This window comes from Anolis carolinensis, chromosome 4, assembly GCF_035594765.1.
Source record: "Anolis carolinensis isolate JA03-04 chromosome 4, rAnoCar3.1.pri, whole genome shotgun sequence".
Lineage (NCBI taxonomy): Eukaryota > Metazoa > Chordata > Lepidosauria > Squamata > Dactyloidae > Anolis > Anolis carolinensis.
Window position 1 is genome coordinate 32,626,968 of NC_085844.1, and position 18,542 is coordinate 32,645,509.

The 18,542-nt window shown below is 43.6% G+C and overlaps 1 protein-coding gene across 1 annotated transcript in view; it reads left to right on the plus strand.

The window, feature by feature from the left end:
• Positions 1-9,155: 9,155 nt before the first annotated feature.
• tmem64 (transmembrane protein 64) overlaps positions 9,156-18,542 on the plus strand; it is a 31,587-nt gene continuing 22,200 nt past the window's right edge. The window contains exon 1 of the mRNA XM_062980197.1: positions 9,156-10,052. Within this exon, the coding sequence (XP_062836267.1) occupies positions 9,408-10,052 (645 nt within the window). The 5' untranslated portion in view covers positions 9,156-9,407. The remainder of the gene's footprint in view (positions 10,053-18,542) is intronic.

Below are 18,542 nucleotides of genomic sequence, written 5' to 3' on the forward strand. Positions count from 1 at the left end.
TATAATATGATAACATCATCTAATGTGGGAGGGGGACTAGGCACAGCTAATGACTGATGACAGGGCTGGGGGATAGAACAGACATGGCTTGAAGTTGGGGACTCTTGTATTTCGCGAAACAGCCCGATGTCTAGAGGGCGAATCAATGGGTCTACTAATACCCTCTTAAGAATGATACCCCATTGTTGGAGTTTAGGACCGTACAAAAACAGTTCTTCCAGTAACATTCTATCCTCCAGCCCAATGAGAAGACATAAGGAGCGGTTCCAGGATTGATAGTCTCTGCGAAGCCAGTCAGTGGTCTTGATCTTCACTTCCGACCGGCTCAAAGAAAGAATTTGTGAGAGAGAAATCTGGACAGCTCGCTTTGATGTCCATCTGCCTCTATTTAGTATAGAGTCTGAGACTTCCACTGCAACCTTGTTGGTTCGCAACAGATTGCAGGAAGTATCTCGAGATTGTCCAAACAGTTCTGGGGACAGCGTGTTGTTTGTCCTTTGGGAGACTCTATTAATTTCCTTCCAGGCAACCCTCCCCTGACCCTCTTTCCCAGATAATAACCCATCCCCATCCCTGGCCACTTCCAAATCTGACCTATTAACTACTTTCTGCTCCTCTAGCTTTATTCTTCCATGGTCTTCCAGAGCGTTTAGTTCCTCATTAATGTTAGTAAAACTGATTGGTACAGTTGTTATAGTGTCTATAGGAGAAGGGTTTTTCGCAATCAGGGAAATTCCCTTGAAAAGATGATCAATTTTCTTGTTCAGTGTCTCCAGTTGATACAAAACAGTACTGAACGATTTCCCCAACAAATCACATAGGTGAAGAAGTTCATTTTTCCTCGGAGATTCCTGCCAACTCATTCCTAATACTTTCTCAAAAACCTTCCTATAGTAACCACTCTAATCTTTCAAAATTAACACAGTGTTTCTACTGACTCTTTCCACTCAGATGTATATCAGCCAACATGCACACACCATCATTCACATTCTAATACCATCAATATACCAGACAATTAACCTCAGGGAACTCACGAATCCTATGTGATCACTTCCTATGTCTGAGTACCAAATACACAAACCCACTTCCTATCAACAATCAAATCTGTCTTCCTGAATCAAGTTAAAATTTTCTCACTCCTATCTAAATACACACACATACACATTCAAAGGGGGAGGGGAAAAAATAAAAAAATAAAATAAAATGGAGTAGAATAGATGGCGGCTTCAGCACTGAGGATCCTGGCAACGCCGCTTCATAAAGTCCACCCTGTTCAATAGAGCCGATGAAGAGGCCCAGCTGTCTTCTCTTTGAGAACCGATGGAGAGGCTTGGGAGGACCGCCCGGTCCGGCGTGGCTTTCAAGGCCTAATTCTCACTATGAGGAAGGAGGCTGGGAGGCAGTACAGTAAAGGCAGAGGCAGAAGCAGGAGGAACTCAGGCCGGCGAGAACAATTCAGAAGGCCACCCAGGATGACGCAATCCACCGTAGGCCCAGATGTCTTCTCTTTACCCAAGCCGATGGTAAGGCTCAAGGAGGCTGCCCGGATCGGCGCAGCTTCCAGGGGCTTGGGATAACTTTAAAGGCCCAGTGAGGAGGTTGGAGACAGGGGGGGGGGAGGAGGCCACCCGGTCCGGCGCGGCCTAGTTCTTTTTGTGAGGGCCTACCAGGGGTTGCAGGAGGGCCGGCAGGGAGTCGAGAGAGGCCGCCCGGTTCGGTGCGGCCTCCACCGTCGAGGAAAAGCTGAGGACGGAGCTAAGGGTGGTCGCCCGGTTCGGTGCGGCCACCCAAAGACAGAGGCGGGAGTTGAAGGCCGCCCGGTTCGGCGTGGCCTCCGCCGTCGGAGAGAAGCTGAGGAAGGAGCTAAGGGTGGTCGCCCAGTCCGGCGCGGCCACCCAAAGACAGAGGCGGGGGTAGAAGGCCGCCCGGTTCGGCGCGGCCTCCACCGTCGAAGGAGAAGTTGAGGAAGGAGCCAAGGGTGGTCGCCCGGTTCGGCGCGGCCACCCAAAGACAGAGGCGGGAGTAGAAGGCCGCCCGGTTCGGCGCGGCCTCCGCTGTCGGAGAGAAGCTGAGGAAGGAGCTAAAGGTGGTCGCCCGGTCCGGCGCGGCCACCCAAAGACAGAGGCGGGAGTAGGAGAAGGTCTCGTGGATCGTCAGAGACATCCGCTGGCGGCCGCCCGGTTCAGCGCGGCCTCCACGATTGAACAGGAGACCGAGAGAGGCCACCCTGCTCGGCGCGGCCTCAGTTTCCCAAACAGAAGCTGGAAGCAGTCACCTGGCTCGCCTAGTGTACACCACCGCCGGTAATCTAGACTTGGGTGGCTCTCGGCTCTTGGAGGCTCCCTCGGGCCGAGCGGATAAAATGGTGGCCGGACTTCTTCTCCTCTTCTCCCTCCCGATCCTCTGAGGCTGCTGTCGGCAGCACCTGCGGCCCTCACGTACCATCCAGGACCCCAAGAGTAAGTAATCAGTCAGTAATCTCACCCCTCAAGCGATGGGAGCGACGGGGGGCCCGCAATAAAATATGTGATAGTTTTAAATTCCTCGCCAGTGGAGCTGATCATGGAGGCTGTTACTATGCCGCCATCTTGGGGGAGCTGAAGTTCAAAAGCAGCTGGAGGGACAAAGGTTGAAAACCACTGATTAGAAATTGGTAGAGAGAATACCTCTCTAGGGCCCTTTCCACACAACTGTATAAAATCCGCATTGAACTGGATTATATGGCAGTGTGGACTCAGATAATCCAGTTCAAAACATATATTGTGGATTATCTGCCTTGATATTCTGGGTTATATGGCTGTGTGGAAGGGCCCTAGGAATCTTTAGGCCCTCCAATTACAGTGAAAAGGGCAGTTTGTTTGTTTGGTTGCATGCTGCAAGTCACTTCTGGTGTGAGAGAATCAGCCTTCTACAAAGACGTTGCTAAGGGGATACCCAGATGTGTCACAATCCTATGGGGAGGCTTCTCTCATGTCCCCCTGGACAGGAGAAAGGATGTCTATGCTCCACACCACTGGAGAAATTATACCATTTAGTCGGTATTGCATCACCTGACATCTGTTGCGAAGTAGCAGCCAATAATGAAAGGACTAAGGCAGTGACATCTCCAGCCCATCCTCTGTTTGGATATCAGCCAGCACATCAATCCCTTAAATCAAGAAATAACTTTCTAAGATCTACAGAGATACTCGCAGGAACTCCTCAGCAAGCAAGAGTCCAAAAGGGGCAGGCAAAAACCTGGAATCTCAACGCATGGCTGATACCAGATGAGAGACTCCCCCCCCCCCCCCCGGGGACCCAGAACACTGGATGACTTTAAGGCGCTGAACAAACTGTGCTCTGGCACCACGAGGTGCAGAGCCAATCTTCAGAAATGGGCTACAAAGTGGAGTCCACGACATGCAAATGTGGATAAGTGCAAACCACAGACCACATACTACAATGCAGCCTGAGCCATGCCATATTCACAGTGGAGACCTTCTCAAAGTGACACCAGAGGCACTCCAAGTGCCCAGCTTCTGGTCAAAGGATATTTAGTATAATGCCAAGTTTTTTAACTTTGGGTTGCTGTGAGTTTTCCAGGCTGTATGGACATGTTCCAGAGGCATTCTCTCCTGATGCTTCACCCACATCTATGGCAGGCATCCTCAGAGATTGTGAGGATGCCTGCCATAGATGTGGGTGAAACGTCAGGAGAGAATGCCTCTGGAACATGGCCATACAGCCTGGAAAACTCACAGCAACCCAGTAATTCTAGCCATGAAAGCCTTCAACGACACTTTGTGTTTTTAAATAAATTATAAATGTACCCTCAGTTTGCTTCTGACATGATAAATAATTACAGTGAACATTACACAGTATCATTATACAGTATGGTAGTGAAAGCAAATTTCCTCCCAAAGACTATACTTTCTTTTTTCCAAGGTTAAAAATAAATTGGAGCTTCCATGGGTGGGAAAGGCAGATTGCTATCCTGTCCTAGGACCAAAGCATATAGGACAAATAGGACCTACCAAGATGATCTTACATTAAAATAAAAACAAAGATAAAAGGAAATGAAATTCCTCCATATATGATCTCCTAGGAAACCTTCCCTCCATGGCCTTTGCTTCACCCAGCAAACAGGATCTTCAGGTGTAACATGCAGAGCTGTGGCTGTGCTACTCTGTTGCTCCAAAAGTGCAACCTTAAAAGATTAAGGTTTATGCATAGCAGGTTTTGTGGTGAGACTGGAATCGACTTCTTCAGATGCTTCATGTATTCTTTTAAGTTGGCAGGCTTATGGACCTGGAAGCATGCATGGGAGGAGGGTGAGGGAAACAAGCAACAGTGAGGCCAGATGCCACAGTCTGTGAACAGGGCCTTTGAAGTTTAAAATAGCAGCTTCTGAAGTTGGGGAAAAAAATCGGTTTGCTCAATAACAAAGAGGAAAAGTTACACAGGTCATTCCAAGGGTGAGACACATGCAGCTCTCCAGAGATTTTTGGATTTTGGCTCTCAGTATTCCTCAGTATTACTTGGCTCTCAATAATCCTCAGAATATCAAGAAAGAAAATACCACAATATTTGCTTTGAACTGGGTTATCTGAGTCCACACTGCCATATATTCCAGTTCAAAGCAGATAATGTGGGATTTTATAAAGCTGTGTGGATGGGGCCTAATGTGACCCAGCTGGAACCTCAGAGTGACTATGGGATTCAGGTTCAAAATCAGGTTCAGAATGTCCCTGTTGTAGAAGATGAGGAACAGAGAGTTTTTCCCACAGCAGGGAATGATGTTGATGATACTGAAACTAGCCAGGTGCAAATTGACTCGGAAAAGGAGGACAGTTCTTAGTCTCATAGCAAGCAGGCCGATGCTAACGAGCAGGACGACCTCGATGAAACAGAATCTTTAGATCAAGCTGACCGTTTGGAATTCAGGGTTCGAAGGAGTGGTTTTTTTTCCCCTGAAGGAGTGTGAGAACAAATAAGGAGGTCAGAGACCAAAGAAATGCTTTCATGCCTTGCAAAGGGTATTAAAGCAGTGTGTTGGAGACAAACCTTTGTCAAAGCAACGTTCGTTTAAACAAGAAGCAAGCTCTCGTTTCCTGGATTACCTTGCAGCTTTTGGGGTTCATGTTTTTGGGACTTTGTCATACTCTAATGGGACTTTGTTTATTCCTTGTGATTTCTTGGATTATTCTCTAAGGCTTTATTTTGTAATGATCTTTTGGAACTTTACTTTTGCTTTTAAAGAACTTTTTATCTTCTATTTTCTAATACACTATAAAAGTCTTCAACCTGTGTGCAGTCTGGTGTATATAGCAAGGTGAAGCTAACCTGAGGTGCGACACCTGACTGCTGGGACACCTAGTGGAAAAACCTTTAGACTGCCTGAGGGCCTTTCCACACAGAGATATAATCCAGAATATCAAGGCAGATAATCCACTTTAACTGCTTTGAACTGGATTATCTGGCTCCACAGTGCTATATAATCCAGTTCAAAGCAGATCATGTGGATTTTATACAGTTATGTGGAAGGGGCCTAAATCTCACCACTGGGTCATATCCGTCCTCAATAACGAATTCTTAATGACTGTGAGATCCCTACGGTTCCCTTGATTTTGAAGCTATCGCTATAAGAATTGTGTCCATTGCTAAGGTGGAGTGGCCCCTTGGTATTCAGGATTCCCCCATTAATACCAAAATCAGTGGAAACTCAAATCTAATTATTAATATGAGGAAAAGAAGTACGCTTCAGTGGTGGGATTCTGGATGGTAGTTCTCTCTGTGTGAAGAGAAATAATAATAATAATAATAATAATAATAATAACCATAACAACAACAAAGTTAATAATCACCGGGTTGCTGTGAGTTTTCGGGGCTGTATGGCCATCTTCCAGAAGCATTCTCCCCTGACGTTGTGCCCACATCTATGGCAAGCGTCATAGAGGTTGTGAGGTCTGTTGGGAATGAGGCAAGTGGGGTTTATATATCTGTGGAATGATGTCCAGGGTGGGAGAAAGAACTCTTGTCTGCTTGAGGCAAGTGTGAATGTTGCAATTGGCCACCTTGATTAGCATTTAATGGCCTTCCTGCCTAATCATGCTGGTCATTTGCAACATTCACACATGCCTCAGGCAGATAATGCTTCTGGAACCTGGCCATACAGCCTGGAAAACTCACAGCAAACCAGTTATTCCGGCCATGAGAGCCTTTGACAACACATTAATAATCATCATTGCTACTACTACTTCTGCTAGTCACTTATCCAGGATTCATAAACACCCCAAAACCCAAAATTATCCAGAGGTGCCTGATATAGGGAAACCTTTACTTCCCACAATGGCTTCCTGTCACAAAATGACTAAAAACCCGGTGTATAAAAAAATCACCACCAGGATATATGCATGAGGTGTATATAATGAAGCAGGGATGATTTTTTGGTGAAAACTTGCATGGTTATCAGGGTATTTGAAATTATAAAATGGATTTCCAATCTGTGGAGCTTGTTTCCAAAAATGGTACAAAATACAAAAATATATACAGTAGAGACTAGCTTATCCAACATTCTGTATTATCCAATGCAGTCTGCCTTTTAGTCGTCAATGTTTTTGTAGTCAATGTTTTCAATACATTGCAATGTTTTGGTGCTAAATTCGTAAATACAGTATTTATTTATTGTGTCAGAAGCAAACAGAGGGTACAAGTTGTAATGTATTTGAAAACAAACAAAGTTTTAAAACAACAACAACTTGGCATTATCCTTTGACCATTAGCTGGCCACTTGGGAGTGCCTCTGGTGTTGCTGAAAGAAGGTCCTCCATAGTGCATGTGGCAGGGCTCAGATGGCATTGTAATAGTTGGTCTGTGGTTTGCTCTTCTCCACACTCGCATGTCGTGGGCTCCACTTTGTAGACCCATTTCTTAAGGTTGGCTCTGCATCTCATGGTGCCAGAGCTCAGTCTGTTCAGTGCCTTCCAAGTCACCCAATCTTCTGTGTGCCCAGGAGGGAGTCTCTCATCTGGTGTTAGCCACTGATTGAGGTTCCGGGTTTTAGCCTGCCACTTTTGGACTCTCGCTTGCTGAGGAGTTCTTGCGAGTATCTCTGTAGATCTTAGAAAGCTATTTCTTGATTTAAGGCACTGACGTGCTGGCTGGTACTCGAACAGGGGATGGGCCAGAGATGTCAATGCCTTGTCAATGCTGGCTGCTACTTCCTGGCGGATGTCAGGTGGTACAGTGCCGGGCTAAACAGTAAAATTTCTCGTGGTGTGGGGTGTATACATCCTGTGATGATGCGGCATGTCTCATTAAGAGCAGCATCCACTGTTTTAACGTGGTGAGATGTATTCCACACTGGGCATGCATATTCAGCAGCAGAGTAGCAAAGTACAAGGGCAGATGTCTTCACTATGTCTGGTTGTGATCCCCAGGTTGTACCAGTCAGCTCCCGTACAATGTTATTTCTAGCGCCTTCTTGCAAGCAGTGCTTCTTGTAAGTCAGGGCATGGTCCAGGGAATTTCCCAAGTATTTGGGTGTGCTGCAATGCTCCAGTAGGATTCCTTCCCCGACAATCCTCAGAACTCAAGATGCTTGTCTGTTCTTAAGGTGAAAAGCACACGTTTGCATTTTTGATGGATTACTACATAACGTTACCCTATATTGAACTGCTTTTTTCTGTCAATTTGTTGTAAAACATGTTTAGTTGCTTAATTTGTAAAATCATAACATGATTGGATGTTTAATAGGCTTTTCCTTAATCCTTCCTTGTTATCCAATACTTTTGCTTATCCAAGGTTCTGCCGGCCCGTTTATGTTGAATAAGCAAAACTCTACTGTATATTGAAAAACAAGTTATAGGTAATAACACAATTGATGTCTAGGACTAGACTATAATGATGCACTGATCCAAGTCTTCAAAATATCTCAAATCACTTTGGATACAGGGCTTTGGAAAAAATGGCATCTGGTAGTCTAGTGTTGCATAAATTCAGCACAGTGGTGGTTGTCATGGTTTGCAAAGGCACTGTGTTGTGTGTGTTAACTGGAAAATGAAGTGCATGAAGCTGATTGGCTGAGCCTGCAAAGACCTGGGGATTGATTCGATACTGTTTCTGTTCTGCTGCTGCAGAACCTGTTTGGGCAAGTTTTCAGTTGCTGATTGAGTACTGCTGGTGATGAGAGCAGATCATAATCATAGAATAATAAGAGTTGGAAGAGATCTCATGGGCCATCTAGTCCAATCCCCTGCCAAGAAGCAGGAAATAACATTCAAAATACCCCAAGGGTGCTCTCTGAGGTACACAGAGAGGCCTTGCTATTTTGAGGCCTGTTTGCTGCTGAGAAAAGAGAGAAGAACCAGGACTGTATTCTTCTCTGAAGCAGATTTGTGGACTGAGAAAGGACTATTTATGACTGTGGACTTCTGTAAGCGATCAGAGGGACCATTGTAAATACAGTAGAGTCTCACTTATCCAAACTAAACGGGCCGGCAGAAGCTTGGATAAGTGAATATCTTGGATAATAAGGAGGGATTAAGGAAAATCCTATTAAACATCAAATTAGGTTATGATTTTACAAATTAAGCACCAAAACGTCATGTTATACAACAAATTTGACAGAAAAAGGAGTTCAATACATAGTAATGTTATGTTGTAATTTAGCACCAAAATATCACGATATATTGAAAACATTGACTACAAAAATGGCTTGGATAATCCAGAGGTTTGGATAAGCGAGACTTGGATAAGTGAGACTCTACTGTACTACTGTTTTTTGATCTCTTGGAATCAGTAAAGTTCCTGTATTTTTGCTCTGCAAACCTGAGTGGCGTGGTATTGTTCTCCGGGTGGCTCCGGATCCTGGGTACACGTAAGTGCTTCCATTTGTCATCATCAATCCGCTACAGTGGTGTGTGTGTGTGTGTGTAGTTGTATTACATGTGGAGAAAGGATGCTGAAAAGACAGTGGAAAGGAGGGGAAAGCAGGTGACGCCTAGAAAGGGGAGGGGAGGGGGTTGGGAGCGCGCGCCTTGGCGGTTGGCGAGTTTTTAATTTTTGAAGGGAATGTTCTGCGCGTGCGCGGGTTGGGAGGGAGGGGGAGGGGGAGGAACGCCTCCCCCGCTCCGCCCAGCCCCAGCGGCGCTCCTCCCCCTCCCTGCCGAGGCTCCTCCCCTTTTCCCAGGAGGCCCCGCCCCTTCGCGGGGCTGCCGGCCTTTGCCACATCCTCCCTCAGTCCTCCGCATCCATCCCCCAAAGCAAAGCAGTGGGGCCTGGAGCCAGGGATGGAGCCCCGAAGAAGCCCCGGCCTCTCTTAGTTGGCCAGGCCGCGCCTCCCGGAGCTCTCCTTTCTTCGCGTGAGGCGATGAGCGAGCAGCCTCCGCCGCCGCCTCCTCCTGCTCTTCTGCCTTAAGACGCTCCCGATGTGGAGCTCGGCGCTGCCGCTCCTCTCGCGGGCCGCCTCCGCCGCCAAGCACGCCTTCGCGCCCTGGAGCCGTTGGCTGGGAGGGAAGGAGGCCGAGGCGCCCCTTCCGTGCCACCCCCTCCACCTCGCTGAGGCGGGCTCCTCGGCGTCGTACCCTTTGGAGGGCAGGACGGGCCCGCGCTGCTGCTGCTGTTGCTGCTGCTGCTTCAAGGGCTGCCTGGGCGCCTGCTTCGTGGCGGCGCTGTGCTTCGGCTCGCTGGCCCTGGTGCGGCGCTACCTCCGCGGCCTGATGCTGTGGGCCGAGGGGCTGGACAGCTTGGCCGGCGCGCTGCTCTTCACCGCCGGCTTCGTGGTGGTCTCCTTCCCCTGCGGCTGGGGCTACATCCTGCTCAACGTGGCCGCCGGCTATCTCTACGGCTTCGTGCTGGGCATGGGCCTGATGGCGCTGGGCGTGCTGGTGGGCACCTCGGTGGCGCACCTGGCCTGCAAGAAGCTCCTGGCCCGGTGGGTGCTGGCCCGCATCCAGGGCAGCGAGCGGCTCAGCGCCGTCATCCGCGTCGTGGAGGGCGGCAGCGGGCTCAAGGTGGTCGCCCTGGCCAGGCTCACCCCCATCCCCTTCGGCCTCCAGAACGCCGTCTTCTCCGTGAGTGGCCGTCCTGGAAGATGCTTACGTTGAGGATTGTCATCTGATGCTCTACACTAGGCATGGGCAAGCTTCAGCCCTCCCTCCAGGTGTTTTGGACTGCAACTCCCACCATTCCTCACAGCCTCAGATCCCTTTCTTAAGCGGCTGAGGGGGAAAAGAAAGGGGCCTGAGGCTGTGAGGAATGGTGGGAGTTGTAGTCCAAAACACCTGGAGGGCCTAAGTTTGCCCCTGCCTGGAGTAGAGACTTGGATGTTTATTTGTTTACTTGGGTTTTATTGAATTTTCATTTCTGGGGTATGTCCAAAAGGATGCCTTTTGCATCCTGTCTCCTCTATGTCTGGCACTTTATAAAGATGCCCACTTGGGGACAGGTAAGATGCTTTTGGGTCCCATATTGGGGAGGGTACAGGGTTGTATGGCCATGTTCCAGAAGCATTCTCCACTGACGTTTCGCCCACATCTATGGCAGGCTTCCTCAGTGGTTGTGAGGTATATTGGAAAAACAAGGAAGTTTTATATCTGTGGAAGGTTCAGGGTGGGAGAAAGAACTCTTGTCTGCTGGAGGCCAGTGTGAATGTTGTAATTAATCACCTTGATTGGCTTTAATGGCCTTGCCAGCTTCATGTCCTGGCTTTTTCCTGCCCGGGGGAATCCTTTCTTCAGAGGTGTTAACTGCCCCTGATTGATTTATGTCTGGAATTCTTCTGTTTTCAGAGTGTTGTTCTTTATTTACTGTTCTGATTTTAGAGTTTTTTTTAATACTAGTAGCCAGATTTTGTTCATTTTCATGGTTTCCTCCTTTCTGTTGAAATTGTCCACATCCTTGTGGATTTCAATGGCTTCTCTGTGTAGTCTGACATGTTAGTTGTTAGAGGGTTCCAGCATTTCTGTGTTCTCAAATAATATACTGTGTCCAGGTTAGTTCATCAAATGCTCTGCTAACCAATTATCATGTCAGACTACACAGAGAAGGTGATAAATTAGAGCATTCACACTGGCCTCCAGCAGACGAGTTCTTTCTCCCACCCTGGACATTCCACAGATATATAAACCTTCTTTGCTTAGTTTTTCCAAAATACCTCACAACCCCTGAGGATGCCTGCCATAGATGTAGGCGTAATGTCAGGAGATAATGCTTCTGGAACATGGCCATACAGCCCGGAAAACTCACAACCCTGTGATTCTGACCATGAAAGCCTTCAGCAACACAGGGTACAGGGTTGTTTGCAGCTACTGTAAAAGCTAGGGGTGCATCTCTACACGGCAGAGTTCATTTTCAATTTTAGTTTTACTGAAGGTTTCATTTCTAGGGTATTACCAGAAGGGTTTCATATTAAGCAGGGGCCAGGATTGTTTTCTGCTGCTCTAAAGATTAGGAGTGCGTCTACACCACAGACTTTTATACTTATGTTTTATTCAATTTTCACTTCTGGGATATGTCCAGAAGGGTGTGTTTTGGGTCGTGTTTTCTCTGTGAGTGGCACTTTGCAAAGATGCCCATTTGAGAGGGGGGTGCCATGAATAAGCCTTTGGGATCCCTTACTGAAGAGGTGGATTGTTTTTGGAAGCTGTAGAGACTTAGGGATACATCTAAACTGTAGAGTTTTTTAAAAAACCTAAACTGTATTGCATTCTCATTTCTGGGGTATGTTCAGAAGGATATCTTTTGGGTCTCGTGTTCTTTGTGAATGACACTTGTAAAAGTTCCCATTTTGGGGGAGAGAGGGATGAACAAAAGGATATCTCCCATATTGCAAAGGGGCAGAATTGTTTTCTGCTGCTTCGCAGACTACAGCATGGAGCGATGCAGGAAAAGGGATTCCAACTGAACATTAGGAGGAACATTCCGACAGTAAGAACTGTTCAACAGTGGAATATATACTGCCTCGGGTATGGTATACTCTTCTCTGAAGTTCTTTAAGCAGAGGCTGGATGGCCATCTGTAGGAGGTGCTTTGATTGTGTGTTCCTGCATAACAGAATGGGGTTGGACTGGATGGCCCTTGGGGTCTCTTCCAGTTCTGTGATTCTGTATACATAAATGTGGCCCATTCGGCCTGCGAGAAACCCAGTGCCGTCATTTGCATGGTGGAAAGAGGCAGCAGGCTCAAGGTGGTGTCTCTGACCAGGCTCACCCCAATTTTCTTCAGGCTCCAAAACACTCTTCTCTGTGAACAGCATTTACTCACGAGGATTCCTAATTTGAGGGGGTGGGGGTTAGGAAGGATGCCATTTGGGTCCTAGGTGCTTCACTTGCAATGGCATCACTAGGGTTGGTGTTATCTGGTGAAGTAACTTTGATTGTGTGTTAGAATCATAAAATACAGTTGGTAGAAATCACAAGGGCCGTCCAGTCTACCCCATTTTGCCATGCAGGGACACACAATCAAAGAAGTCCCAACAGGAAGATTGGACTGGGGCTATTCCAACTCCATAATTGCAAGATGCTTAGTTTGTCATTCTTATTTTAAAAAACTAGATAAGGTTTGTCTGGCATGACCTGTTTTTTTTTAGAAATCATGATGACTTTGAGTGATCATGGCATTCTTTTCTAAGTGCTTTCAGATTGACTGTTTAATGATCTGCTCTAGAATCTTTCTCATTATTGAGGTCAGACTGACTGGGCAGTAATTGGGTCATCTGTCTCCCCCCCCCCCTCCAGTTTTTGAAGATGGAATTTGGAGTTCTTCAGATTTTGGAATACAAGTACAGTAGAGTCTCACTTATCCAAGCCTCGCTTATCCAAGTTTCTGGATAATCCAAGCCATTTTTGTAGTCAATGTTTTCAATATATCGTGATATTTTGGTGCTAAATTCATAAATACAGTAATTACAACATAACATTACTGCGTATTGAACTACCTTTCTGTCAAATTTGTTGTATAACATGATGTTTTGGTGCTTAATTTGTAAAATCATAACCTAATTTGATGTTTAATAGGCTTTTCCTTAATCCCTCCTTATTATCCAAGATATTCGCTTATCCAAGCTTCTGCCGGCCCATTTAGCTTGGATAAGTGAGACTCTACTGTACCTATAATTTTGGGGACAATAGGAGACAATATGAGTATTGTGTCTGTATTGAAGGAAGTAATAGTTCTACTCTTGTCTGTTTTGCTCAGGCCTTGCCTGGAATACTATGGCCAGTTCTGGGCACTGTAATTCAAGAGGGATATTGACAAGCTGGAATGTGTCCAGAGAAGAGTGACAAAAATGGTAATTTTGGTGCCATCCAGTTTGATGGTGACATTTGTTATACTTTGCACCTTCTAGTGATGCCACTGTTTGCCTGTCAGTGGTGCCAGGGCGGTACAGAAAGCAAATGTGAGCCAATTCGTAATTGATTCCTGTATTCCGGCCAAGTGAGTTGCTGCAATTAAATTATAGGCTGAGTCAATATAAATAATTGAAAATCATAGTGTGTGTAGGGGCTGGTTTAGAATAGGATTTTTTCTCCCATACAGAGTGATTTTAAAGTTTGTCATGGAAATGTGTTATTGAAATAGGTGGTTACATGAAAACTGATTTTTAAAAAAGATAAATCATGACCAGATGTTATGTAAAATGTATATGATGGTTGCCCATCATTTAAATTAGAACAAGTTCTTTGAAATGGGGGCACAGGTGAAATGGAGATATTTAGGTTTTCCACTGCCCCAGATTTTTGTCTCAGTGAATTTTCCCCCATTGTGAAGTGCTCCTTTTAAACCCATAGCCATTGGGTGAAATACTTCAGTTTGCAGTCCTCAATGTATTTACTATTTACTGAATGGAAATTACTGAATTTCTACAGAAAAAATACATAGGACACTGTTGTTAAAATAGGTAAATGAGCAGGGAAAGAGTTAAGTAATCAAACCCCCCCCCCCCCACCCGTCTGTCTTTCTACATCTGTATACAACCAAGGCTTTATATTCTCTACAGATAATCTGTTGGACTACATTTACACACTGAGTGCAACAAACCTAAGAGGCTATTTCTTCTCACAGTTCCCTACAGCTTTTCTAAAAGGTGCTTTTTGGAATTCCATATAATTTTGAATTCTTTACAGGAAACTTTAAAGAAGTTCTTATTTCATCAGATTATCCTAAATTTATTTTTCCTATTGAGAAAGAAATGAAAGTTCAGGGAAACTGGGGGTTAAATTCCCTGATTTCTTTGTCTTATTGAAAGGAAGTGTTAACTATTAGTTACTTGTAACTGTAGAATTATCAGACCATTTTACTTTCAGGTCACAGAAGTGCATTTAACTCTGCCTGTCTTTTCAGTATTAAAATTCTGAGTGTAGAAACTAAGTAAGAACCTGTTCATGCATGTAAACTGTGCATGCATGTAAACTGTAAACCATACCTCACAACCTCTGAGGATGCCTGCCATAGATGTGGGCGAAACGTCAGGAGAGAATGTTTCTGGAACATGGCCACACAGCCCGAAAGACATACAACAACCCTGTGATCCCGGCCATGAAAGCCTTCGATGACAAACTGTATTTTAATTTTTGTTCTGTGTTTTTTAATATAAGCATTTCATAGAAATACATTTTAATATGTATTTTACATAATGTAATGATAGTTTTTCACTGTGTTGTGCTCTGCCTTGACCCTCAAGGAGAGGCGAGTAAGAAATAAAAATTATTATTGTTGTTATTAAACAAATTGTGTTTTTGCAGGATTTTAACTTTTTGGAGGCACACATAGTTGCATCTCATCTAATTTTTGTTTTATGGTTAATCTTAAAAGAACATTCAGAAATCAAGTTTAACTTCCTTATTGTCCCAAATATTTTTGAGGGGAAAAATACAGCTTCTTAGAATTTCTTCTGAAACTATAACCACAAGTAATAAAGAGAAAATGACAGGGACTTTGCAGATGTTTTAAAACATGAATTCATTTTTGGTACAGTGCAATCATATGCATATCAAGTTGGTTAACTTATTGACATGAAAACTGGGCATCTCATCTTAAAAGCTCCTAAGGACAGATGGAGCAAATGTGTCAAGAAGATGCTTGTTGCTGTCTTTGTTTCCACTTGTTCCATTTTTTTTGCAGAGAATGTTTGTAGTAGTTTATTGGGTCTTCACTTGGGATCTTTCAACGTTTATTTTAAAGAAAACTGAGGTGTTTGCTGAAATGGTGCAATAGTCTGAAGGGCAAATTTTCTTCTCTGTGTTTTTTGTTTTGTTTTTTTCTTCTTCCAGAGTTCTGGTGCAAAAGTGCCATTTCATGGATGCACTTGAGCATTATAATTTAAAAAAAAACCGAAGAGGAGAAAATTTGCCCTTTAAACGATGGGCTTATTTTGGCAAAACATGACCCTTTAAAAAAAAACAAAAAACAAACATTTGTAAGTGCTTTAGTGCATGTCTATGAAAAAGCTACAAACAACACCCCCATATGGAGAAAGAACAAAGAATTTATTTACTTATTTATTTACTTCATTTCTATCCCACCTTTCTTCATCCCAGAGGGGACTCAAGGTGGCTGAAGAGGCAGGTGTCAAAACCCAAGAAGATGTACCTTGAGAACTCACCATTAAGTTTGAAAGGGCATTAAGTTTAGGAGTATTTGCTTAATATAAGATGAGCATCCCTTATCCAGAATTCCAAAATTTAAAATACTCCAAAAATCACTTTGTCCATATTAGATAAGTGACAAACTTGCTTTCTGGTGGTTCAGTGTACACAAGCCTTATTTCATGCACAAAATTATTTAAAATACTGTGCACAAAATTGCCTTCAGGCTAGTAAATAAGGTATACATGAAACGTAAATGAATTTGGTTTTTAGAAATGGATCCCATCTCCAAGATGTTTCTGTGTATATGAAGATACAGATATTTAAAATTCAGAAGAAAGTCCAAAATCCAAAACACTTCTGGTCCCTTAAGATAAGAGATGCTCAACTTGTAATAAAAAACTTAGCATTGCATCCTGCATTCCTTAGTTGGGTATTAACAGTAAGTGTTGCTGAAGTTACATAGGTTTGGTTTCAGTTTGCATTTATCTTAATTCTGTGGTGTAGAATTCATACAATTTGATGCCACTTTTTTTTTTTTACTGCTGTGGCACGATGCTATGGAATGATGGGAATTGTAGTTTTTCAAGGACTTTAATTATCACTTCAAAAGTACTGGTGCCTCACCAATCTACACATGCCAGATTTCCATAGCATTGAGCCATGACAGTTAAAATGTATCAAACTACGTACATTAATTTTACAGTTTAGATCCACCCTTAGATTGTCTTCCTACAGCAACCTCTCTGTAGATAGTTTCTGTAAACCTGGTAGAATTTTAAACTTGCCTGAATGCACATATAAAAAGGAAATCATATTAATATCCTCAAGGAATCTGTCAACATATTTATGGACCTTAGGACAGGGTCCTCATAGGGCTTTATGATTGGGTTAGAGGTTATGCATTCTCGTGATACATGTAACGAGCTTCCAAAGATCACCTTGGACAAATGTTCCCCTCTGTGGTACAGCAGTCCACAACATACACACATTCATCTTGACCCCGCATTCAATTCTCTGCACAGATTTTCTCATTTGTACCAGCAGAGCATTGTATTATCTCTGTTCTCAGCAGGATCCTGGCCTTGATATGTAATGTTCTTCCAGCTGTTTGGAACTATTTGTTGATAAGTGGCTTCCCGAGGACTAAGAGGCTGCCTGGAGAGTACCAGTGAATTATGATTTAAATCATACAGTTTGCTTAGTACAATTGCAACATTTAATTTTTGGATAGTTGGCATTTTTAAGAAATCACAAAAAGTAGAATCATAGAGAGGACTCCCTTGGATACCAGAATCTATGCATGATCAAGTCCCATTATATAATAAAAGTGTGGTAAAATGATGTTACTTATATAAAATGGAAACATCAATATTTATTTTTTTGGATTTTTTCCATATTTTCATTCTGTGAATTGTTGAATTTGGATCCAGAATCTGTGAATATGAAGAGCTGACTATACTTTTAAAAATAATTTGGAAGTTAACTTTTGCAACCATGTACACATGCAAATAAGAAAATACTATATGGTTACTCCCAAAATATAATGAATTCCAGTAATATCAACACTTTCCAAGATGCTAAAGGTTGAGCATCTTGGAATATATAAAATAACATCTAAAACAAAATTATGGACAAACAGTCCGAAGAGCTTTGTTTGGGAATATAAATGTTTGGATTTAATATTTCAGTAGACCTCTGAAGTTCAATCCTTTGCATTTTATGAGTATCAATGTGATGATGTTACTTTTAACATATTAATTATTAATATATTTCTGTGACCTACCTTGTTTCAATTCCCCTTCATTTTTTCTTTTGGAAATATGCCTTTGAAACTATTTGAAGCTGCATCTAAGGATGTAATGTCTATGGAAAATACATGGAATAAGTTACAGGAAAATAGTTTCTTTCAGAATTGGTTAATAGCAGTTTGCTGAAATAAATGTAGTTGGGAGGTTTTGGTTGTGGAGGAAGATTTGGATGTTTGTGTCACGCAATCTTTAACTTGTTTACTTGGACGTAAAGTTCACGGACTTCAGAATTGCAGCTATAAACTAGGTTGTGTGAGGCAGACATATTTAAGCACTTAGACTTTTATTTGTTTCTAAAGTATTCTGCAATGCAGTGTGCTGGATTGCATGTTGAGTTCTGCTGTAGATTTATTTCACAGAGTGAAATCTCAGTGGAAGAGAAAATGTATGTACACTTTTAACATTATGTCCACATTTCTATCGACAGGCATTGGAGTGAATTGTATTAAAGTACAATGATAATGGTAGGCTCACACCAAATGTCTCCATTTTCAAAAAGTTCGAGAGACAGAGTGCAATACTTAGGCAGGAATAATAGTAATAATAATTTTATTTCTTACCCACCTCTCCTCAGGGCCCGAGTTGGGTACATCTCTAAAACACATAATCATTTTTTAAAATCCATAAAACACACATACTAAAACATTCACTTTTAATAATAAGTGAACATAGGTTTCTCAAAAAAAAAAGAGTCATTACTATTTTTTGGGAGCTCCTAGTGGCACAGTGGGTTAAACCACTGATCTGCTGAACTTGCTGACTGAAAGGTCAGCGGTTTGAATCTGGGGAGTGGCGTGAACTCCCACTATTAGCCCCAGCTTCTGCCTACCTAGCAGTTTGAAAACATGCAAATGTGAGTACATCAGTAGGTACCGCTATGGCAGGAAGGTAACGGTGCTCCATGCAGTCATGCCGGCTACATTACCATGGAGCCATCTATGGATAACACTGGCTCTTCGGCTTAGAAATGGAGATGAACACCAACCCTCAGAGTCGGACACAACTAGACTTAATGTCAGGGGAAAACCTTTACCTTTACCTACTTTTTTAAAAATAGAATTCGACATTTGGGAGGTAAAGGGAATATTGTGGATATAACAGTCATTTCCAAACTGTAGCTTCAGTTTATAGCTTCAGTTCTTGGAAACCTTAGCTGCCTTGGCCA